Source organism: Protopterus annectens, chromosome 8.part0 (genome assembly GCF_019279795.1).
Source record: "Protopterus annectens isolate FY-2018-M chromosome 8.part0, PAN1.0, whole genome shotgun sequence".
Classification (NCBI taxonomy): Eukaryota; Metazoa; Chordata; order Ceratodontiformes; family Protopteridae; genus Protopterus; species Protopterus annectens.
The window spans coordinates 1,227,240,276-1,227,266,205 of record NC_056741.1 but is presented as its reverse complement, the minus strand read 5'-3'; the positions used below and the strand labels follow the sequence as shown (position 1 = coordinate 1,227,266,205).

At 43.1% G+C, this 25,930-nt stretch overlaps 1 protein-coding gene across 2 annotated transcripts in view; it reads left to right on the top strand.

Annotated features, from left to right (window-relative positions):
- LOC122809322 (RNA-binding protein 10-like) overlaps positions 1 to 25,930 on the top strand; it is a 1,914,178-nt gene that overhangs the window by 684,138 nt on the left and 1,204,110 nt on the right. For both annotated transcript variants that reach the window (XM_044080723.1, XM_044080722.1), the window contains exon 8: positions 2,203 to 2,289. In XM_044080723.1, the coding sequence (XP_043936658.1) occupies positions 2,203 to 2,289 (87 nt within the window). The remainder of the gene's footprint in view (positions 1 to 2,202; positions 2,290 to 25,930) is intronic.

Genomic DNA, 25,930 nt, shown 5'->3' with positions numbered 1-25,930 from the left:
TTCACTTTGCTGAAGTTGTATGCATCAAGAGAGTTCCAGGCGGTTACAACTGGTGTTTTTCTGCTGTGAATTATATTTGCATACAAACTTTTGAATGCAAATATGTTTCTTGAGCTGTTCACATTTTCTCTTTATTATGGTGTTGTATGCCATCTTGTTGGCATGTAAGATGAAAAATAAATTTTAGCATCCATGAGATCCATATTTAGTGTTACCCCTCTAGATGCAGGTTGCAACACATGGTTTGCTACTTTCCATAGTTACATTATTTACATTTAAAGCTCTATGCTTTCTTCTCTTAGTATCTGTGAATATTCTGTGTAGATGATACTTGGTAGGCCTTTCCATTACACAGTGGATGCAATTTTCACAAGATGAAGGTGATGTGTATGTGACCTTTCTGAAGCCTCTTGTTAAATTTGCAGTCCTTTATCCATGTTAGAACATATTTGGTACTTTCCTTTTGTTCTGGATGTATGTGTGCTGCAAGTGTTGCTTTGCTGTAGTATGTAGGTTTGAAGTGGAGTACTCAGCATATCTTCATATTTTATTGACATGCTGTTGAAGTGGTTTCTTGCCATTCATACCTCATCCTTTTTGGCACATCTAAGTGTATGATCTGGTAGAGGGTTTAGCCGTGTACCCTTGTGATGGTCATCTTGGAAAGAGGACAAGGAATTGATTTTTTTGTTAAAGATGTAAGAGTATATTAATAGGCTTCTTATGTATGTTTATGTAGAATATGTAATATGCACGAAATAAAGGTGAATGATGGCTGCTGCGGTAGCGTTGTCTCCTCACAGTAAAGACGCTGTCCGGTTCGATTCTCAGCTAGAGCGTCTTCTGTGTGGAGACATGCGTGAATGGGCGTACCTTCATTGAAGGTTGTGCATCAGGCCTGGCAAGCCGGTACGTAAAAATCAACTGCCAATCATTAGCGGACCGGAGTTTCCGCTGTGGCGACCCCTAACCGGGAATAGCCGAAAGACACAAACAAACAATGGCTGCTGTAGAAAATAATTTCTAGAGAATAGTTGAAGGCCAGACTGATGCATGAGCAGCATGTAAGATCTTTTCATTAGTAGTTCCTGGGAGATTTATTAAGACTATAATTGTATCGTAAAGCTAGTTTGGCAGCTGTGTAACAGAAAGGGATGCAGGCTGGACTGCAGTTCTGGAAGTATGTATTTTTAGGCATAGTTGCTGTAAATCTTGTAAAGAATTTTTTTCTGAAGTTCCTAGGGTTAGGCTAAGTGTGTGTGCTTGTGCATGTGTGGTGACTTTTGTGTCCCTGCAGTACATGGAAGTGGTGAGTAAAATAATTGTAGTAATTGACTCAGATGTATATTGGTACAGTTTTGGAACAGTGAGGAAACTGCACAAACACTCAAATTTCCCTAGTAACTTTCCTTGTCTCTGAATGGGGGAGGAGTATTGGGGGTTATCTCACACTCCAGTCCTTTATACACCAACTGTGGCAGTAACTTTGTCCACCCTTGGTGAGCATGTATACTTGTTGGACAAACAGGAGTATTTTTGAAATGTGTTCATCTTTTGCTGGAGCATGAAAACGTATGTCCTGATTTGCCCTAGGAAAGGGCTGAGGTTCAGGTTCCCTGTTTCAGTATTATCAACTGACAGTCTCCTCCATTTTCCCTTCCATAAAATTAGTGTTATGGGTTTCACTCACTTTTGCTGTAACATGGGTAGATGTTTAGGTGGAGTGAGCATGGAAATTTTTTTTTTTGTTGGTCTAAAAAGGGGCTGGTTACCAAAGTGGCACAGGGAGAGCGTGCTGGAGGCCCATTTCCATTTTTTTCCATGCTGGTTTACACTTCCCTCATTTTATTTTTGAAATTTGAATTTGCTGATATTTTTTCCCTTTATTTTTGGAGGAGTTGATACTAACATGACAGGAGACCATATGAAATTTCCTTGCAATTTAGCACCATCCCTTTCTGTACAAGGCAAGTATTTGCTTGCTTTTTGTTACTCTTAAACAGTGTAAGTGAGGTTTATTGGCCCTTTGTATGTGGCCAAAAACCTCACTGACTTGGGTGCGCCAGTTTCGTTGCCTTCAACTTCAGAGCAGTGAAGGACCTATCCGTTGAGCTGAAGGGTAAATCTTTCTGCTGAGGCAGTGTTATGCATATTTACTCCACTGCAAGGGTATTCATTATTTGTTTTCTTTCCCCCATACAGAGGTCCCTGACTGTCCTTGGGCATCGAGTGGCTATGTACTACAGTGATCCTAAGCCTAAACTGAATGAAGACTGGATGTGTACTAAAGTAAGTCATTTTTTTGTGAACACCACCTGTCTGTAGAAATGCAAATGTTAAAAGTGCAGCTATGTTGAACTGTATATTTACTTGGTTACTCATTTACTTCTGGGTTGCGACTTTGTCTCGGGAAACCACAGCAGTGCAAGTGTGTGCTCTTAATCTAAGAAATTGCTACCTTTTTCTTAATGTGCAGGATTCGCAGCCACTTTGTTGGCATTTCTTTATTGTTGAGTGCATGTTTTTAATTGCAGCAGACTTCCAGAGCTGACAATTGTGCATAAAGGGCATCAAATCCTGTTGTAGCACTCTGGCATTATTTCTCTAGTTTTGATGACTGCCTATTTTTTTTCTGGCGGGAGTGATTAATCTTCAAGTATTTCTTGTGGCAAGACTTGTCCATTGGTATTAAGCATTAAGGTTTTTGTCACGCAGAGCATTGTAGCAATTGTTCTTTTTTGGTTAAGTAGTTCCTGGCTCCTGTAGGAGGGTAATGTAGGCTTTGGGCTGTTGCTTCTTCATCCATGTGTGTGCTCCATAAACTTGTATTTTAATTTATTTGTTTTATTTTCTCCCAGTTAAAGTATAACAAATAGTTATTTGTAGTGTAATTTCATACATGATTTTATTGAAAGGAAATCTCGTGCCACTTAGTCTGACAAATAAATATGAGAAAATACGAACACTGCTCAGGATTAAGCACCCTCGTGAAGCAAAGTCAAAATTCCAAATATCCAGAACTTCAAGGGCACAACACGACAATTGGAGCCGACTTCTTTCTTAAAAACAGCTTTATTCCAAAAGTAAAAAGTATAAACGGCCAGTAAGCACTTTCACGTTGTAATCAAAGCTACTTCAGACTTTCAACTACCATCTTTACAAAGTCTGCATTTATAAAACCAATGAGCCGATCAACTGTTGCTATCTCATTCAATTAATTAAATGAATGCATAAATTAATTCAAGCTGTACAGCTAAAACTTTTTAAATGTATATTATACGATACCTAAACTTCGCAATGCATATGCTTACACATCTAAACAGATAAAAAAGTTCAACTATGTGTGTGTGTATGTATATGTGTGTGTATATATATATATATATATATATATATATATATATATATATATATATATATATATATATATATATATATACATACACACACACACAAAGGCATATAGATATAAAAAATATATACATGTAGATATATAAATAAATATACAGACCCTATGAACTGAGTCACCTGCATAGCATAAATAACCAGTGCAAAAAAATGCTTATGTGGCTTAATGCCATTTAAAAATTAAATATATTAGCGCATCTAGTTAATTTGAGATACTGAACATCATGTATGCGTATTCACGTATATGCGGTTGCTCATAGAGCCAATACATTGACATTGAAAAATTGGTATCGGAAGAAGCGGTTACAACACAGCATGACTTAAATTTGGTCTCAGTAGCTGAAATGAATGACTTTTTAGCAGAACTGACTACATGCTTGAGCTTGCTAGAGACCAAGCTAATGCAAATTAAAAAGAAGCTCGAGAGAGATTACTTAGATTTTCAGAAAGGGAATATCTTCTCATGGCCACGAGAGCCAATAGAGTTAGGGATTCGACCCAACCCGCTAGTAGTAATGATGCATTACCAACAGATGAATGCCATGTGCCAGTGAACAGTAGAATGGATGCTGTTGAAAGAGATGTGATAGAGGGATCATTGACACACCATAGTGAACCAGCAGATCTACACACAGTGCAGATGACAGGCGACATCATACAAGATGTGCGGAGAAAGAAACCTACTTTGTGCGAGACACCTACAACTTCTAATGAAGAAATATCTTTTCTTCCTTTTCCATTACCATTCAAGGAATTTCAAAAACCAGGATGGAAATCACAATCGAGGGTCAAGAAGCGCAAGTCAGAGGAACGGCTGGAATTTCAGAAGAAGATTTTGCGACCAGTGAACCGAGTTTGGTAATTAACTTATCTAACTACCACTTGAATGAAGTGGAAACTAAACTTCTCAATAAGGGACTATCATTTATACCCACAAAGAATGTAGACTATGTAGATCTCTTGTTGGACATTAAAATGTTTACAAAAAAGGTAAGCCGGAATATGTTTGGTGAGAATACTGTTAATACTGAAGGATGTTTTAGGAAACATTCTACGTATGTACCCCCGCCACATCTGTTATTAGAACCATTTGAAAGAGCCTGTGAGAGAGATCTATTAGTTAATAAATAAGGCTGATAAAAAGATTTTTACAATTTAAGCACATTAGAATGTGAAGCCCTTAAGGGTTTGCAGAATAATGATGAGATTATGATTAGACCAGCTGATAAAGGTGGTGCCATCGTAATAATGGACAACACACTTCTATATGATTAAAATGAATGAGATGGTAAGGGATTTAGATACATGCCCCTTAATATTACATGTTTAGATAAAATCATAAGAGATGTACAGAGTGATCTTTGAGATGTTTTTGTGCAATGTATTAAATTTTGAATTATACAAATATTTATTGATTGAGAAACCGTTAGTTCCTGCAATAAGAGGTTTACCTAAGGTACACAAGAATTTGTCAAATCCTGACATGAGACCAGTTGTATCCAGTAAAGGCTGGCTGACAGAATCGGCATCCATCTATGTTGAGAAACATCTTTGACAGTTGAAAGAACTGATAGTTATAAAAGACACCCAACACTTCCTTGAGTCCTTCAGAGGACATTTCATGCTCACATGATGTATATTCTCTTATTTCTTGATGACTCTAGATGTCACTTTTTTATTCACGAGTATACCTAATGATATAGGAATTGAGTACATGAGATTGTTTCTGATTAAACACGACATGCCTAGAGATTTGATAATTAGATGGGCAATGTTAGTAGATATGATTTTAAAAAACAATGTGTTCATATTTGACAAAACCTATTTTTTTACAACAAAAAGGTGTAGCAATGGGGACTCCATGCGCCAGTTTGTATGCCAGTCTGGTCATGACATATTGGGAAGACACATACATAATGCAGAATGCACACTGTAGTACAAGAATTAAATACTTTAAGTGTTTTGTTGATGTCTTTCTAATTTGGGGAGATGATGAGAATAACCTAAGAGAATTCGTTGAATATCTAAATGGGACCACTACATTTTTGAAATTCACAGGTAGTTGGTCTAAGGACACGATAGAGTATCTTGATGTGAGAGTATTTAAATCTGGTGGAATGATACACACAGAACTTTTTAGGAAAGAATGTAGGAAGAATGCTATATTACATCGTACAAGCATGCATTCCCCCCACCACACACACACATCTATCAGAATTGAACTGTATAATTGAACCTTCGGCCAAAGTAGTGCAAAGCAAAATCAAAACGTCGTTTTATAGTGCGTTTGTTAAATCTAGCACAAAACCGACTAGTGACGTCGTGGTCAGGGCCTAGGCATGGAATGCAGTAAGAGTGGAAGTCCTTATGAGGTATTTGCTTCCCACAAGAAATACAATTATTAACTTTCTCTGACATCGGTCTGAGGCAAGAAAAAAGTTTCCCCAAGGGGGTACTAAGCTTTATTGAAGACTTCAGATTTGAAATTGGACTTCGAAAATCTCAGGAGTCGGCCGACCGGCACTTGCGAACTGCTTTTGCTTCGGGCACCACGCGGCAAGAAAGACTGAAGAAAATGGCGTCGGATGCATCTTATATACCCCTGGCGCACTGACGTCAGGGAAGAAGCGACAGCAACCGACGCCGGACCAAGACTTTGGAACTCTGGCCGACTGTGGGACCGCCTGATGGCAGGATAACCCAAGTGTAATGACTGCAGCAGTGTGAACACCCGAACATCTACATTTATGGTAGGTACAAAACTGTACTTTGTTTCACAGTCATGGAATTAAAACATAAAACTGTTAGGCTAGGTGATAACAAGAATCATACAGAAAAACAAGAGGCTTGATGGATTTTGAGATTACAAGCTGACAAGACTGCATCCGCTAAATGACAGGATTTCACTGAAGCCCTTCTTGAAAGAGAGACCGCTTGTACACTGAATGAGTTTATGAAGTCTCTAATATAAAGATTTTTAGTATAGTTATTAGTACAGTTTTTATGTAGATCTGTTTGCAATACTGAATCGTATATGTCATTATTGCTATATTTAACTAGATGGACTAATATATTTAATTTCATTTTTAAATGGCATTAAGCCACATAAGCATTTTTTGCACTGGTTATTTATGCTAGGCAGGTGACTTCGTTCATAGTGTCTGTATATTTATATATCTACATGTATATATTTTTTATATCTATATGCCTGCGCACGTGTATATATATATATATATATATATATATATATATATATGTATATATATATCTATATATATCTATACATATATATATATATATATATCTATACATATATATATATATACATACACACACACACACACACACACACACAGATGAACTTTTATCTGTTTAGATGTGTAAGCAAATGCATTGCGAAGTTTAGGTATTGTATAATATACATTTTGAAAGTTTTAGCTGTATAGCTTGAATTTATGCATTCATTTAATTGAATGAGATAGCAACAGTTGATTGGCTCATTGGTTTTATAAATGCAGACTTTGTAAAGATGGTAGTTGAAAGTCTGAAGAAGCGTTGATTACAACATGACAGCACTTACTGGCCGTTTATACTTTTTACTTTTGAAATAAAGCTGTTTTTAAGAAAGAAGTCTGCTCCGATTGTTGTGTTGTGCCCTTGAAGTTCTGGATATGAAGACAAATAAATCCATTACTGTACATTTAGTGATTCTTCCATGGGACATTGCACGACAGTGAGTTATAAATGCTGACAATGAATTATAAATGCTGATCTGTAGTTGTCATCTTCATTTGCTCTTCAACGTGTGGGCCCTGATCCGGGAAGGAACTGACTCGGGTACATTGCTCCAGCATCAGATCCGAGCTCCAAGCTCCTCCCCTACCCATAATGCCCCCTGTCTCCTTCCTCCCTTCAGATTTCGTTTGCTGCGCTCGTGTAAGCATCGTGATCCGCTGTTGCAGACTATTTTGGGCAAGTGTTAAATTTTAGTGGTTTAGATTTGCTTTCTGTCTTAACTTTCCTTGCTGTTGCTGTCCTATCTGTAGGTAGGTGTGTTTGTGTGTGTGTGTGCGCGCGCGCGCACTTTTCTGTTTGGGCCTCTATCTTGGTAAGATGTCATAGACACCCAAAGCTGGCTTCCGCAAGTGCACTGGGTGTGGCCATAACCTTTCCCCAGCTGATGGCTACACTGTGTGTTTTGTCTATGGGGTGCCCTGCTTGAATCCTCCTGCTTGATTTGTGCAGGGTTCAATACCCGCACATTGATAGGAGGAATAAACTTATTCTGAAGGGCCTTCTCCTTCCACTGAGCCCCTGCTTCTACCCCGGCTGCTACTTCTGTGTCTGCCCCGGCCTGTGGGACGCAAATTTCTCACTAAGAGGACCAGGGACAGAGATCAACACAAACTTAGGGACAGGCCGAGGAAGCGAACCCCTGACTGCTCTTCCTCGGCTGAACCACCAGACAAGCTGTGCTTGGCTCCTAGTATTGTGGCTCCCAGACTCTGTTCCCCCTATTTCTCCAGCATCGGCGGTACCTCACCACCTCTCTAGGTTGGTGTCAGTGGCCACTTCATCCAGATCCACCTGCAGTCTTTCCGAAGCTGAGGTGGACAGGATAATGCGGAGATTCATCCGCACCCAGATACTTATGGGAGTCTTGGCTGCCCTCTCTTCTCTGGAGCAGGGGGCACGCAGTCCACCTTCATCCTTATTAGATGCTCGTGTTTCACTGTTGCAGTCATTACATTTGGGTAGTCTGCTGGTAGGTTGCCCTCATTCGGACTGATTAACAAAGTCTTGGGTCCTGCGTTGGTTGCTGCCCCTTCTTCCATGATGTCAGGTCATCAGGTGTATAAAACATGCAGCCGACGCCATTACATCAGTCTTTCTTGCGTGGTGCCCAAAGCAGAAGCAGTTCGCAAGTGCCGGTCGGCTGACTTCTGAAATTTTCATTTTCGAGTTTCAGAACCGAAGTCTTCAACTAAAAGCTAAGTACCCCATTGGGGAAACTTTTTCTTGCTCCTTACCGATGTCAGTAAAAGTTAATAATTGTATTACTTGTGGGAAGCAAATACCTCATAAGGATTTTCATTTGTGCTGTTTTCCTTGGCTAGGCCGTGACCACGACTTAACTTGCTGTCGGTTTCGTGCTTTAATCAGCGCTCTATCAGTCATTGGTACATTTTTGCTTCAAAATATTTTGGATCATGGTTTAATTATCCAGAAATGGCATCTGTTTGCCATCTGCCTACCGGAATACCGAAAAAATGCAAAGAAAAAGAGAGACAGGCCGTTGAGGTCCAAAACTGCCAAAGACGCTTCTCCTAAGCCAGTCGTCTGTTCGCTGGTACTCAGGCGCTTTTGCAGCCCCTGATAACTGCTACTTCTGATTCGCAGGCCTCTACTGGGACCCATCTGGAGTCCGGTATGCCGCAAGATGCTTCACATATGGAACCCGCGGATGTGTCTACCTTGGATAGGTCCAGAGCCGCTGAGCAGGCACCAACTTCTGAGGGTGTATTCAGGCCTATAGACTTGCATATTAAACAGACTCCAACTTCAGTGCTAAGGCCTAAACCGTGATCTATGTCTAAAAAAATGACGCCCAGGCCACATGTTCAGGCCCCTATGCCTAAAAAACAAATGATCAAAATGGCTGAAGATTTAATTACTCTAATCAGGGGTAGTTAGCCCCCCCCCCCCAAAAAAAAAAGAGGCCTAGGATTGAATTTGATTATGAATCTTCTGAACAGGACTATTTCTTCTGACTTCTAATGATCTGGACTTGTCCATACCTTCTTATGAGGACTCTTATGCAGAGGATTCCATTCCCTCTGCTTTTCTGCCTGAGGATTTCTCTTTTGGGGAAACTTTACATACCTTAAGGGAGCATTTCCACTGGGAAAGTCAGGATTTCTCTGAATTCAAAAAGAGGCTTGGGGATTTCCTTCTTCCTCAGCATAGGCCTTTGGCTATACCTCCTGCACTAGATATTGTGTTTTTGGAATCCAGTATGGCCCCTGATTCCTTGCCTCCAGCCCCTAGCAAACCAGACCGGTACTACAGGGTTCCTGAGTCCCACAAATTCCTTTTCAAGAATCCTGTTGCGGACCCTGAAACCATTTCTCAGGGGCCCAAGGGCATTAAGACTTCTACTGCTAAAAATCCTACCCCTTCTGATAGAGACTCCAGGGCGCTGGATAGATGGGGTAGCAATCAGGGCTTTAAACTGTCAATTTCATATGCTAAAATATCAACAGCATATCGTGGGACTGCTTAAACAGAAAATGATGTTGATTTCTGACTGTGAGGAGAATAAAGATTTGCAGGATTTATTGCATTCAGCTGAACAAGTTGGCAAACATACTTTGCAATGTGGCGTACCTTCGTTGAAGGTTGTGAGTCAGGCCTGGCAAGCCGGTACGTAAAAATCAACTTGCAATCATTAGCGGACCTGAGTTGCGCTGTGGCGAACCCTAACCGGGAAAAGCTGAAAGAAAAAGAAGAGACCACCTCTTGTAGGGCTGCTGTTACTGGGTCTATGCTTAGAAGGCATGCTTGGCTTAAGGAGCAATCTCTGCCTAATCATGTTAAAGCAAAAATCTTTGAGATCATCCTTTACAGCAGGACCGCCTATTTGGCAATAAGGCTGAAGAAGTTCAAAAAAAGATGGAAGATTAAAGCTAAATCTATGCAAACTGTGAAATATTTCTTACAAGTGCAACCTCCTAGATTTATTAGGCATTGGCCTACTAAGAACTGGTCCTTTCCAGCTCCTTCTAGAGCCACTGCGGCCAAACCCAAACATTCTAAAAGCACCAGGTTTCAGTCACAAGGAACTTTCAGAACTAAGCAGTGGGGTGCTTCCACTTCCAAATCTGGAAACAGGGCACCACCCCATGGTAAACAGTCTCAATGACTTCCCTTTGAAATTACCAAGCACTTACCTCTTAGCCGCCCCTTTGGGGGGAAAACTGGCTATTCATTCAAGAAACTGGCAACTTATAACCCAGGACAAGTGGGTTTTAAATAGTGCCCCAGGGGTACCGATTTCATTTCCACATGCTGCCAACCCCAAACGGGTGGCCAGACCTGCCCCCAAATCAGAGGGCAGAGGCTCAGAAACAAGTTATTTCCCTCCTAAACATGGGGGCTATTCAACTAGTACCAGAAGAGGAAAAGGGACAAGGTTTCTATTCCAGACTTTTCCTGGTACCCAGAAAGAGAAATCATGGTGACCAATTCTGGACATGTCTACTCTAAACACCTTTCTGGACATTCCAAAATTCACGATGCTGACTCTTCACCAGTTACTTCCTATGCTAGGCAAGGATGCCTGGTTGGCAATTCTCGACTTGAGGCTTACCTGCATATCCCAATCAGGGAATCTTGCAGAAGATTCCTACGCTTCAAAGCAGGCTGCATGCATTATCAGTTCTCTGCACTGCCGTTTGGCTTGTCTGCTGCGCCCAGGGTATTCACAAAGTGCCTGGCTCCAGTAATTGCATTTTGCAGGCAAAGAAATATTCAAATATATCCATACCTGGACGATTGTCTAATTCAGGCAGAAAACCAGGCCATTCTTCTAAAACATCTGGTGTTTGTAAAAAGAGTTCTAACCTGTCTAGGGTACACCATAAACAAAAAGAAATCTCAACTGGTACTCTCTCAAAAGATTACATTCCTGGGTGCAAGCTTGAATACAACTGCCCAGATGGCTTTCCTTATGCCAGAAAAGCCAAATTCATTTGGTGACTTATTTCAAACAGCTGGTCACAAAAACCCTGCTATCTGCAAGGCAAATACTGCAAGCCTTGGGGTTCATGGCCTCCTGCATTCTTCTAATTCCATATGCAAGACTGCATATGAGGAAACTTCAGTGGTACTTAAAAAGTTTATGGAGTCAGCATAGTCAGCCTGGAAACAATGATTCCTGTCATACCTTGCCTGCGCCTAGAGTTATTATGGTGGGCAGAGGGACCGCCATTCACACCACCCCCTGCTCCCCAAACCCTAACTACAGACTCATCAGACTATGCATGGGGGGCTCATCTGGTGGGGAAGTGCGTTCAGGGCAAAAATGGAGCCCAATTCAAATGCACCTTCATATCAATCAAAAAGAAATGCTAGCTGTACAGAATGCACTGACCGCCTTCAAGTACTACCTTCATCCAGGACAATTACTGATAGACGGACAACACCACGGTTATGTGGTACATAAACAAGCATGGGGGGGTCACTCATCCCTACCCCCTCTGCAGACTAGCCATGGCATTTTGGAACACGGCCTTGAGCTACCAAGTACAACTATAAGCTCAATTCCTGCCAGGAAAGCAGAATGTTCTGGTAGACGAACTAAGCAGAAATCTCATGGACCCTCATGAATGGAAACTGGAACCACGTATTTTCAACATGTCGACATGGAAATGGGGGAGCCCAGACATAGATCTTTTTGCCTCACCCCAAAACTACCAGTTGGACAAATTTTGCACAAGAACTCATCTCAAAAAAGCCTGGAAAGTGGATGCTCTGTCCTTCTATGCCTTTCCCCCTCTGTCTTTGCTCTCCAAATTTCTACTAAGTTAAATAGGACAAACCAAAAATGAATTTGATTGCTGCAGACTGGCCTTGCCAACACTGGTACCCACTCCTGCTCTGTCACACATTTCTCCGTGGCACCTGCCTCAGGCACCTTCCTTACTGTCTCAGTAGGAGAACCAAATTCTGCACCCTCCGCTCTAAACATAGAGTCTTGCAGCTTGGCTAATCACTTAAATTCCCCCTTAGCATCCCTGCAAACCTGCGATGGATGTCATTTTGGAGGCGAGAAGACCTAGCACTAGAAAATCTTATGCTGACAAATGGAAAAGATTCTGTGCCTGAAATCAGTCTCAAGGGATGAGCACAGCAGTGCCCAATTTACCTCCGATTTTGCAATACTTAACTGAGATGCTTCACAGGCAGAATCTGTCATAGACAATCAATGGATGTTGTGAATCATATTCAGAGGATACTCAATTTCCTTCCTGTGAAGGCCAGTTCCGGCCAAATGCCTCCTGGACTCCCCATTTGCACAAAGGGAGGCAGCAGCACAGGAGATTTCTAAGCTGCTCGAAAAATGAGTCATCCAGCCCATCCCCCCCCCAGACCAGTCTGGATTATGTATTTATTCCAGGTTCTTTTTAGTTCCAAAGAAAATGGGGGACTTGAGAAATTCTGGCTCTCTTTGCCCTGAACCTGTTAGTTGCCAAGATTCAATTCTGGATGGTCAAACTTCACTCTGTCCTGCTTTTCCTGGAGGAGAATGATCGGATGTGCTCTGTAGACCTTCAAGACTCATACTATCACATCAAAATTGACAGAAGCTCACTGAGGTTTCTCCACTTCTGGCTGTAGGGGGGGGGCAGTCATTACAAATTCAGAGGCTACCCTTTTGTCTCACCACAGCCCCCAGGGTGTTCACCAAAGTGATGGCGGTGGTAATAGCTCACCTGTGGCTGCAGGGCTTCCAGGTCTTCCCTACCTGGTGGATTGGCTCCTTTCCACCCCGTCCAGGCATAGACTCTGCCAAACCAGGGATTTCCTCATCCAAATTGCCCACCAGTTAGGTATCACCATCAATCTCAACAAATCCCTGTTAGAACCGGTTCAAGTTCTGGACTTCATTGGAGCCAGGTTGAACGCCATTCAGACCAAGGTTTTCCTGACACCCAACGGACTTCAGGTCCTCATACTTCATGTCTGGCGTATTCTTCAGGTCCCATCTCTTCCAGCGGAGTTTGTTTTAAGGGAATTGGGGTCTATAGCAGCCACGATCACCCTCGTTCCCACAGCTGGGTTGCACATGTTGCTCCAGTGGACTCTGCTGGTTCAGTGGTCATTTTTAGATCTCCCCCCATCACATCCTGTTCCATCTCTTACGAGCATGTACAGATTATCTTCTTTGGTGGATTCAGTCCCCGGATCTCCTTTGCAGTCAGCCGTTCATTCTTCCCACCTGTCTGACCACGGTGACCATAGACTCCTCCCTGCTCGGGTGGGGGGCATTGCTTGGGAAGGGACAGTTCAAGGTACGTGGTCTTCCCTGGAGACCCATTTGCATATCACCATCCTAGAGATGAGGGTGGCGCTTTTGGCGTTGCAAGCCTTTCATGCCCATCTTCCCCTTCGGATGATTGCTATTCAGACAGACATGTCGGTAGTCTGGTACATCAGCAAACTGGGGGGGAACAAGGTCTTGCCCTCTTTGTCATAAAGCCATGAGATTATGGGAGTGGGCTATCTCCACTGGCCGTTTTCTGGTGGCAACGCACATTCTGGGGTGGTCCCAACTTTCTAGTGAACAGGCTCAGGAGGTCTATCCTGATGCCTTACAAGTAGTCTCTGAATCCATCAGTAGTGAAACAGATCTTTCTAAAGTAGGGTCAGCCTTGCTGCGATCCCTTCGCCTCTCCTTCCAGTGTGAAGTGCAGCGAGTCTTTCGCTCAGATCCCCCTTCCAATGGAGGCCCCCAGAGATGCTCTGGTTCATGTTTGGCTCTCCAGTCTCCTTTGTGCTTATCCTCCACTTCCCCTGGTTCTGAAGTTCATTTCACAAAGTGCAACGGCTGGGGGAGCTTAGTCATCCTCATTTTCACCTCCTGGCCTCACCAAGTATGGTTCTCTTCTCTGTGGTCTCACATAGTGTGTCTTCTGTGGATGTTGGATCCAGTTCCATATCTTTTTTCTCATCCTGCAGGGATTCCACATCCATATCTGGCCATTCTGAAGCTCAACACTTGGCTGCTCCAATTCTTATGATAGGATAACTGGTCTGTCTTCTCCGGTTAAGAAGATCTTCGTAGCTGCTTATAGATCTTCCATAAGGAAGGTCTGTTCCATTAAGTGGAAGCGTTTCTCAAACTGGGCATCTCAACGGGATTTGGATCACTTCACTGCTCTGATTCCTGTTACCTTAGAGATTCTGGCAGGCATTTTTCAACAGGGTGCCTCTGTGGTTAACGTTCCGCTGACTGCTATTTCCAGTTGGTACATAGGGGATAATTCAGCATGATGATCTTCGTGTTTGTGTTGCAGTTGTCACATTTGGGTTATTTGCCTGCATGTAGCTCTGTCAGACTGAATACCAGTCTTGGGATTTCTGCGTCGGATGCTGTCGCTTCTTCCATGACGTCAGATCGTCAGGGGTGTAAAAGATGCAGCTGACGCCATTACGTCAGCTGTTCTTGCAGTGCAGTGTCCAAAGCAGAAGCAGTTCACAAGTGCCAGTTGGGCGCCTCCTGAAATTTTCATTTTTCGAGTTTCAGACCTGAAGTCTTCTAAAAGATAAGTACCCCATTGAGGATCCTTTTTTCTTGCTCTAACCGATGTCAGAAAAAGTTTACAGTTGTCTTGTCTGTGGAAAGCAAATACCTCAGAGATTTTCTTTCTTACTGCCTCATCTGTTTAGGTCCAGACCATGGCATTCCTTGCTGTCGGCTTTGTTTAATGCTTGAACTGTTCGTCGTCAGGCTATCTTTGTCACTAAATTCTTTTGCTGTCATTCTCCGTATTCCGCCATCCGACTACCGATCCACCAAACAAACGTACGGATAAAGACAGAGACAGACTGCATAGGCCGGTACTCAGTGAGGCGCCTTTGCAGCCCCTGAGACCCATTCGGAGTCTGGTATGCCGCGAGCGTCTTCGACTGTGGAACCTGCAGATGTCTCTACCTTTGAGTCTGGAGCCGTGTGCAGGCACTGGCTTCTGAGGGTGTTTCCATGCCTTCCGATTTTCATATTAAACTGATGATTTATTTGAAACCAAAAATTCTGAATTTCTCAGTCCCAGAGTTCGCATTGCGCCTAGGAAACAGACAACGAAAGTGCATTCTCAGGCCCACATGCCTCAGAAACAAATGCTTAGAATGGCTGAAGATCTTATTACTTTAATTAGGGAAGCCAGCCTTACCCCCTCAAAAAAAAAGAAGAACTGATTTTCCATCTGTTTCTTCAGATCATGAGTCTGTTGACTCTGATCCTTCTGATTACCAGGACATGCCCTTATCTACCATGAAGGTTCTGATGCAGAGGATTCCATTCCCTCTGCTTCCCCACCAGAAGAATTTTCCTTTGGCGAAACCCTGCATACCCTTAGAGAACATTTCCGCTGGGAGTGCCAGGACTACTCGGTCCAAAAAGAGACTCAGGGAATTTTTAAACTTGCCTCAGCACAGGCCTATAGCTGCACCTCCTGTTCGGGAAATTGTAGATGTCTTCTTGGAATCCAGTCTTACCCCTGATACTTTGCCCCCAGCTCCCAGAAAACCTGACCAGTACTACTGACTTACACAAATTTCTCTCTCAAAATCCTACTGCGGATCCAGAGACCATTTCCCGGGGACCTAAAGGCTTTAAGGTTACAGCAGCCAAAAATCCTATTCTTTCAAACAGGAACTCTAAGGCTTTAGACAGATGGGGTAAGAAGGTATACACCTCTCCTACTCGTGCCATCAGGGCTTCAAATTGCCAGTTTCATATGTTAAAGTCTCAGCAACATATTATGGACTTAAACAGAAAATGATGCTGATTCCTGATTGTGCAGAACATAAGGATTTACAAGAGTTAATGCATTCTGCTAACAAAGTTGGAAAACCTACTTTGCAATGTGGTTTTGATGCTGTAGAAGCATTTTGCAGGGCTGCTGTCACTGGGTCTGTTCTCAGAAGGCATGCTTGGCTTAAGGAACAAACTTTGCTATGCCATTTCTAAATGGATAGCACATTGCATCCATTTCTGCTACAAACACCATGGGAAACCTACCCCACAGGGGATCAGAACACATTCCAGTAGGGCTACATCTACCTCTGCAGCCTTTCTCAGGGGAGTCCCTACCAGGGACATTCTGGAAGCTGCACTCTGGAGCTCTGTACACACACTCACCAAGCATTACCACTTGCCTATCTTTCCTAAATCCAGAGCTGGATTTGCCACAGCAGACTTAAAGGGTCTTCTTGCCAGCCCTAATGCTTTTCGACTTCCTCAACCCACTCTCAGCATTGGGAATCAACCCAAATGTGATGACTGCAACAGTGAAACATGAACATGGTACAGTTGTGTGCACTTAACCGTAAATGTAGATGTTAGTGTGTATTCACTGTTGCAGTCCTGGTTAACCTCCCTTCAGCCCCCCTGACTTCTCTCTACGTCTACCTGTCCTTTTTTGTTTGGCATACCTTATATCATTGGTATTTGCTTTTTGCTGGGGGTGTTCCATACCATGCAATTGCTTCCTATCTTGGGCAAGAAAAACTGATGTAATGGCGTCGGCTGCATGTTTTATACCCCTGACGACCTGATGTCATGGAAGAAGGGGCAGCATCCGAAGCAGAAATCCCAAGACTCTGGTATTCAGGCCGACTGAGGGCTACCTGCAGCCAGATAACCCAAATGTGATGACTACAACAGTGAACACTCTAACATCTACATTTATAGTAAGTGTACACAGCTGTACTTTCTATGTGTTTTACTGTTCCAGTCATCACACTTGGGTTATCTGCCTGCAGGTAGCCCTCAGTCTGCCCGAGTACCAGAGACTTAGTATTTCTATGTCGGATGCTGTCGCTCTAGGACTGATGTCAGGTCATCAGGGGTATAAAAACAGGCAGCCGACACCATTATATTAGTCTTTCTTGCCGAGGAGCCCAAAGCAGAAGCAGTTCGCAAATGCCGGGCGGCCGCTACCTGAATTTTCATTTACGAATTGATTAGTCCTGAAGTCTTCTAAAGCTAAGTACCCCATTGGGGACCCTTTTTTCTTGCTCTAACCGATGTCAGAAAACATTAACAATTGTCTTGCCTGTGGAAAGCAAATACCTCAGAGACTTTCATTCTTACTGCGTAACCTGTTTAGGCCCAGACCACGTTGTCACTCGCTGTCGGTTTGTGCTTTGTTCAACTCCCGAACCATTCATCATCGGGCTCCCTTTGTCGCTAAATTCATTCGCTCTCGATTTCCGTATTCTGAAATGGTTTTAAGCCATCCAACTACAGATATTCCGAATAAACGTAAAGATAAAAACAGACCGCATAGGTCCAAAACTGCTAACGATGCTTCCGTTAAGCTAGTCGCCAGTCCGCCGGTACTCAGCTGCTTTCACAGCCCCTGATGCCTGCTTCACTGGATTCGCTGGCCTCTACCAAGACCCATGCCACGAGACTCTTCTTCGACTATGGAACCTGCGGATGTCTCTACCTTGGATAGGTCCGGAGCTTCTGAGGCAGTTCTTTGTTCAATGGATGACTCAAACAGACTTATTTTTTAACCAAAACTGCTGAGATTCTTAGGCCCAGAGTACGCACTATGCCTATAAAACAGACCAAAGTGCATGCACTTGCTCCCATGCCACACAAATAAATGCTAAGAATGGCCAAAGGCCTTATTACACTGATTAAGGGAAGTCAGACTTCCCCTTGCTATGAGACCGAGTCCAGTCCCCTTCACCTTCTACAGACCAGGAGTCCGATGACACTGAGATTTCTGATTATGGAGACACATGTTCTTATCTGCTTATGAGGATTTAGATGCAGAGGAATCCATTCCCCCTGCCTCCCCTCCAAAGGATTTTTCTTTTTTTGTGAAACCTTGCATACCTTGAGAGCATTTCCACTGGGAATGCCAAGGCTATTCTCAGTCTGAAAAGAGACGTGGAGAATTTCTAGAGTTGCCTCAGCAGAGACCTTTAGCAATACCCCCCTGTCCTGAATGTTGTGGATGATGTTTTTATGGAATCCAGTCTTACTCCTTACACTTCACCTCCTGTCCCTAGGAAACCAGACTGGTACTACAGAGTACCTGACACACTCAAATTTATTTTCAAGAATCCTACTGCTGACCCAGAGATCATTTCCCCGGGGCCTAAAGGTATCAAGGCTACCACAGCCAAGAGTCCCACCCCTTGGGACAAGGATTCCAGAGCTTTGGACAGATTGGGTAAGAAGGTATATACCACTGAAACTCTTGCTGTTAGGGCATTGAATTGTCAGTTTCACATGCTGAAGTACCAGCAACATATTATGGAACTTATTAAACAAAAAGTGGCAACCTTTTCAGACTGTGGAGAAAATAAAGAATTGCATGAGCGTATGCACTCTGCAAGCCAAGTCAGCAAGCATACTTTACAGCGTGGCTTTGACGCCCTAGAAGTATCTTGCCGGGCAGCAGTCAATGGCTCTTTACTGAGAAGACCATGCTTGATTGAAGGAGCAGACCTTGCCAGACCATGTCAAGTCAAAGTTAATAGACGCTCCTTTGAATAAGGACTGTTTGTTTGGCATCAAAGCAGAAGAGGTTCTTGAAAAGATGGAAGAAAAATCTAAGTCTGTGCAGACTGTTAAAGAATTCTTACAAGTGCAACCCCATAGATTCAGTAGGCACTGTCCTTCAAAACACTGGTCCTTACCAGCCCCCCCCCCCCAGGCCTTCTCAAACCAGACCACCTGGGCTACAGTCTCAGGGTATGCAGAGATCTAAGCAGTGGAGTGCCCTCACCCCTAAAGCAGGGAGTGGTAAGCCACCTCCTTATGGAAAAAGCTCACAATTACTTCTTTACTCCAGTCCCCGGCCCTGGTCAATTGCTTGTGCCTCTAGGAGGAAAACTTGCCCTTCTTGCAAAAATTGGATGTCCATCACTCAGGACTGGTGGGTCCTCAACATTGTATCCCAGGGGTACAAATTTATTTCCATTCACTACCAACCCCAAGTGGGTTTCCAGAACTTCCTCCAAACCAGTGGGCAGTGGCTCAGAACCAAGTACTTTCCCTGCTCAATTTCAGAGCTATTCATCCGGTTCCAGTAGAACAGAGGGGTCAAGGATTCTACTCCAGACTCTTCCTGATACTCATGATCTTTCATTTCTCAACAACTTCCTGGTGGTACCAAAATTCAAAATGCTTACCCTGCAACAGCTTCTTCCTGTGCTAGCCAAGGATGCCTGGTTAGTCACTCTAGACTTAAAAGAAGCCTGACTGCACATCCTTATAAGGGAGTCATGCAGGAAGTATCTATATTTCAATGCAGGATCTATGCATTTTCAGTTCTCTGCACTTCCCTTTGGCTTATCTACTCCGCCCAGAGTATTCACACATAGCCTGGCTCCAGCCATTGCATACTGCAGGCAGAGAAATATCCAAATTTACCCGTACTTGGACAACTGCCCGATTCAGGTAGAAGTCGGGAATTGCTGCTGCAGCACCTGACATTTGTGAAAAACCTTCTCATATCCTTGGAGTACACCATCAACGAAAAGAAATGAAAACTGGTACCCAGTCAAACGATTGTATTTCTGTGGGCAAGCTTGGACACAACTTCCTAGATGGCATTCCTCACTTCAGAAAAACAAGTCTGACAGACTACTTCAAACAAATGACCACCAGAACCCAGCTGTCTGCAAGAAAAATACTGCAAGCCCTAGGGTTCATGCCTTCATGTATACTGCTAATTCCATATGCAAGACTGCATTAGTTTAACTTTAAGTTAAGTTTGAGTTTAACTTAGCGAGACAGCTTTAAAAAAAAAGCAACGGAGAATCTCCGTTGCTTTTTTAAAAGCTGTCTCGCTAGGTTAAACCCATTTAACATAGCGTGACAGTTTTGAAAAAAGCAATGGAGAAAGCAAGATCTCCGTTGCTTTTTAAAGTGTCTTGCTATGTTAAATGGGTTTAACATAGCGAGACAACTTTAAAAAAAGCAACAGAGATGCTCCGTTGCTTTTTTTAAAAGCTGTCTCGCTATGTTAAACTCATTTAACATGGCGAGACAGGTTGTAACAAGCAACGGAGATCTTGTGTTCTCCGTTGCTGTAAAAAAAAAAAAAAAAAAAAAAAAAAAAAAGGTCTGGGTGACCGGACCTTTTTCCATTACTATAACTGTGATTTACAACGTGCACGTTTTGGAATATTAATGGTGAGGGTCGTTGTATAATGGTATTTATTTTCCACTGGTGGGGTTCTTCCACCAGAACCTGCTCTCCTACTTTGGGAGCTCCTGACAGGTTAGAGCAAGAAAAACTGATGTAATGACGTTGGCTGCCTTACTTTATACTACTGATGACCTGAAGTCAATCTTCAAGCAACAGCAACCAACGCGGAAATACTAAGTCTCTGGTATTCAGGCCGGCCGAGGGCTGTCCTGGCAGGGATAACCCACATGTGATGACTGCAACAGTGAATACACTCTAACATCTACGTTTATAGTAAGTGTACACAACTGTACTTTCTGCAGGGCATGCTGACTTATGTCTAGGTCTCTAACTTATCCTTCCACCCCTATCCTCTGCTTTGGAAATCCTCCCACAGGCGATGACTCCAACAGTGAAACACGAAGAGTATAGTCCAGTTATATACACTTAACATAAATGTAGATGTTCGAGTGTATTCACTGTTGGAGTCCTGGTTTCCCCTCCTTCCCCCTTATATTCTCTTTTCTTAGGGATACCCAAGTTTCTCACGGTGGCTTTTAGCCACCAGGAACTCTTTAGCATATTTGCTTGTGCTCCTGACTAGTTAGGGCAAGAAAAACTTATGTAATGGCGTCGGCTGCCTTGCTTTATAGCATTTGATGACTTGACATCAGTCAGCAGCGCCGATGAAGAAAAACATTGACTCTGGTATTGGAGGCCGGCCAAGGGCTACCACAGCAGGGATAAACCCACAGGTGATGACTGCAACAGTGAATACACTCTAACATCTACATTTATGGTACGTGTACACAACTGTACTTTTCTGATTAAGCTGCTCATCTTTGTTCTACCTTTGGTACACTTATCTTCATAAGATGCACTTTTTTTAATTAAAATGCATATGTATGTACAGGATTGCTGCAAACTCTTTCTGAGGTAGGCTAGGGGGATGAGGCAGTATGGGTAGGATGGGAGGAGCTCAAGCTATGATTCTTCATCTTGGAAAACATCCGAGTCAGATGCAAGGGTCGGCTGCAAGACCCACAGTTTGAGGAGGAATGCAGTGACAACACATCAATCGTTATCATAAGAACATGACTTTCTTTTGTTTGCCTAAAGTATTGTTTAGCTAAGAAACAACGTTTTAGGACTATTGTATTTGAGTGGCTGTGTAAATGTGTATGTGATTTTGAGTTTTTGACCTAAAATTTTAGGTTTTTTGTTTCTGTGACAGAATACTTTGCAGTTAGGGGCCTCTTAGTGGTTTACTTAACTCAGAACTACTTGCTCTCTACCTTAAGTTTTGCTGACTTGTCTAGACTTCTCTCTCTGATATCTAGTTCTCTTTCTCATTTTAGCAGTGGAGCAGTTAACCAGTCATTGTGGCTTTACATTTGCATGTCTGCAAGGACAAGTAACCTGTCTGGAAGTCTTTGGTGTTGGGGGGGGGATCCTGTTATGCCCCGACTGATAGTGAATGATCCTCTGACTGCTTGTTTCTCAGACTACTCATCTTTTCCCCAGTCCCCTTGGTATAGCATATGCAGCCACAAAAGACTGTGGAATTGCCACTTCTGCAGTTCTTCTGATGCCTTTGGTGGGCAAGGGAGAACCACTCTATAGCCTAAGGGAAAAGTTTTTCACTAAAATGCCCTCCAAGTCTGTCATTCTCCAAGTAGATTTTTAGGAAAAGAGAACATAGTGAGAACTTTCCTGTCTTCTGTCTTTATTCCTATGTATAGAGAAAATTTACTGAGAATTTGGTAAGGAAAGTGTTCCATATTTCTCACCTTTTTTTTTTTATTCGGAAGAGCAGGCAGTGCAGGGGGATGGTTGTTGAGGAATTTTTTCAATCTGAGCACTGATTTTGGGAAAGGTACGATTTTAGGATTTCATGCTGAAGATTTGTCTTTGTCTGACCTTCATCTAGAATGAAAGTTTCCCCCTGTGGAAGTACAGTAGCACTGAAAATGTATTCATCTGGTGTTTTTTTCCATTTATTCCTCAATGTATGGATCTTGGATCTAACTTCGTCCACTCTCAGCTTTTGGATCTAGTGCTCAGGCTCCTCTCCTTGGCCACAATTACTGGTATATGAAATACTCTGATCTCATTTGCCGTCACTAGTTTAGGATGGATCTGAAGGTGCTTAGGCGATAAGTGATTAATATTTGGCAAATCCATCTTAAATCTCTCATAAATCTGTGTTTTAGTTGCGTACTATTACGATATCCTTTCCCCCAGTTTCTTTGACTTTGGTGTTGAATTTTCTTGTCAAGAATGTCTCTTAAGGCTTTCTACTTTCATTCTTTCCTGTTAAACTGTTATACCTGGTGGTGTAATTAATTTGTTCCAGCATGTCAGCTATACCACCTGGTTTTAAAAAGGTATGTGGCTTGTTTTCATCAGCTGCCAAACACTGAAGCCAGTGAGAATTATAGCCCAATGTCTGTGCCTTTCACATCTGTACACAGCCTGTTCCATGTGTGAAGCTTTTAACCAGCGTGCTGTAGTAGAGAAGAAACTTATTTTGAAAGGCTTATCCCAGCCCTTGCAGGAGAATGCAATCCTTCTGGTTCCTCAAAAGCATTCTACTTTTCTCTCCTCCAATAAAAATCTGCTCTCAAACCAAAGTACACACAGTGAGAGAGAAAGAGAGACAAAGAAAAATCCAAATCTTCAAGGACCAGGTCTCTGGATTATTCTTCCTCTTCGGATCCCATATTGAAAGTTTCAGAACCCTCTGATCCAGTTATCTGAACCAATTCCCTACCAAGGTTTTCTTCAGTCTGTCATGCAACTCTGTTCTCCAATCTTGCAAGAGGAAATTCATCACTCCCAACCTCCCTCCACTACATCTTTCTTGTCAGTCAAGTATTTCAGGAGCCTTACTGAAGCTGATGTGGACAAGATATTGAAATTCCTCATGATCTAGATCAGTTGGGGGTCATACCAGCTCCAGCCTCCACTGGAGTAAAGGGTTTGACTTCACATCTAGTTATTCCTGCTCTAATCTGACCGTTTGGATTGGGGTTATTGACTCTGACTTCCACCCGGGCCAAGTCTGCATCAGAGGCTAGGCTTAGATGTTCTTCGTGTTTCACTGTTGCAGTCATAACTGTAGGGTGTTCCTGCCGGCAGGCAGCCCGAGGTCGGCCAGAATTCCAAAGTCTGGGTCCGGCGTCGGCTGTACCAGCAAGTACCCTGACGTCAGAACGCAGAGGTACATAGCTGACAGCCGACGCCATCTTCTCCAGTCTTTCTTGCCGTGCGGTGGAAAGCGGCTCGCAAGCCGTTGGTTGACGTATTCAGAACAACGTGCTTTGATTGACTTCGGTCCGAAGTTTTCAACTTCTCTTCTCAAGTTAAGTACCTCATTGGGGAAACTTTTTTCTTGCTCCTCCGATGTCAGAAAAAGTTAATAATTGTATATCGTGTGGGAAACAAATACCTCATAAAGATTTCTACTCTTACTGTCTACCTTGCTTAGGCCCTGACCACGACGTTTCTTGCTGTCAGTTCTGTGCCAGGTTTAATTCTCGCACTATCAAGCGTAGGTATGATTGGGTCTTGAACTATTTCGGTAGACTATTTAATTACAGGATGTCGTCGGATACTTTACCGACAACCGGAATTCAAAAGAAACGCAAGGACAAGGATAGGCCTCCGAGGTCCAAACAGGATTCTTTGCAGCCGGAGCCAGCTTTGGGTTAGGCGGTCGTCAGTGAGGCACTTTTGCAGCCCCTGTCGTCCGCCACTTCTGAACCGATGGCCAACACGGACTCCCATGGGGAGCCATCTAGGCCTAATATTTTATCTGCTGCAGGACCTTCGGACGTCGCTCCTTCAGATGGGTCCGGAACCGCTGTGCAGGTACCGGCTTCTGAGGGAGTTTTCAGGCCTTCCCATATAACTATTTCAACAAAGTCAAAGGCAAAGACAAAAACTCCTGTAAAGCCAAGGGTTTCTACTCAAGCAACTTCGGATTCAGCTCCCAAGTCCCAGAAGCAATTACTACGGATGGCTGAGGATTTACTTACAATGATTAGGGGTTCTCACCCTCCTCCTGAAAAAAGGCCTAGACAGGATTTACCTTATGATTCCTCTGATCAGGCTTCAGTGTCTTCTGTCTTTTCCTCTGACCAAGATTACTCTCTTCCTCCTTATGAGGATTCAGATGCAGAGGACTCTATTCCCTCTGCTTCTCCCCCTGAAGATTTCTCTTTTGGGGAAACTTTACATGAGATGAGAGAGCATTTTCATTGGGAAGGTCAGGATTATTCTGCCTCCAAGAAGAGACTCAGAGAATTTCTCCTTCTCCCGCAACACAGACCCTTGGCTATTACTCCTGTGCTTGACATTGTGGATGATGCTTTCTGTGAAGCTAACCTGAATCCTGATTCCTTGCCGCCTGCTCCTTCTAAGCCTGATAGATTTTACAGAGTCCCTGATTCCCATCAATTCTTATTTAAGAACCCTTCTGCAGATCCAGAAACTATTTCTCAGGGTTCTAAAGCTGCTAAGGCCGCTTCATCTAAAAATCCTATTCCCTCTGAAAAGGATTCTCGTGCCTTGGATAGGTGGGGCAAAAAGGTTTATACTTCTGCTACTCTTTCTATTAGAGCTTTAAATTGCCAGTTTCATATGTTCAAGTATCAGCAATTTCTTTTGTCTGTTTTAAAGCAAAGGCTTTCTACCTTTCCTGCATGTGCACAGGACAAGGAATTACAGGATGTTTTGCATGCAACTGAACAAGTTAGCAAACATAGTTTACATTGTGGTTTTGATGCCTTGGAAGCTGCTTGCAGGCCGCAGCCTCTGGTACTGTTATAAAGAGACATGCTTGGCTTCGAGAGCAGAATTTACCTGAACAGGTTAAGGCGAAACTGTTAGATGCCCCTGTTCAACATGATGTGTTATTTGGATCTAAGGCTGAGGAGGTTATTAAAAAGATGGAGGAAAAAGCAAAATCTATGCAGACTGTCAAAGATTTTTTACAAGTACAGCCTCCTAGATTTTCTAGAAATTGGCCCTCCAAAAATTGGTCTTTTCCCACTTGTGACAGGCCTCAAAGGGGAAGATATAGACGGCCTAGAGGCCGGGCACAGACACAGGCCTCTTATAGGTCCAGACAGTGGACTGCTTCTTCACCTAGAAGGGGAGAAGACAGACCCCAATCACAACGGAAGCAGACCCAATGACTCCCTCTGTTGGGCTACAGGCCCTTCTTGCCTGGAAGCTCCTCTCGGAGGAAAACCATCTCTTTTTTACCAAAATTGGATGCATATAACCCAGGACAAATGGGTTTTAGATGTGATTTTAAAGGGCTACAAATTCCACTTTCATACTCTGCTAAGGTCTTACGGTTGGCCAGATTTGCCAAAACATCAATGGTCAGAGGCCTTAAATCAGGTGGACGTTTTATTGGCCATGAGAGCCATAGAACCTGTTCCACTCCCAGAGATGGGAAAGGGTTTTTATTCAAGACATTTCCTGGTCCCAACAAAACAAAATGCATGGAGACCTATTCTGGACCTCTCAGTATTAAATACTTTTCTGGAAATTCCAAAATTCAAGATGCTTAC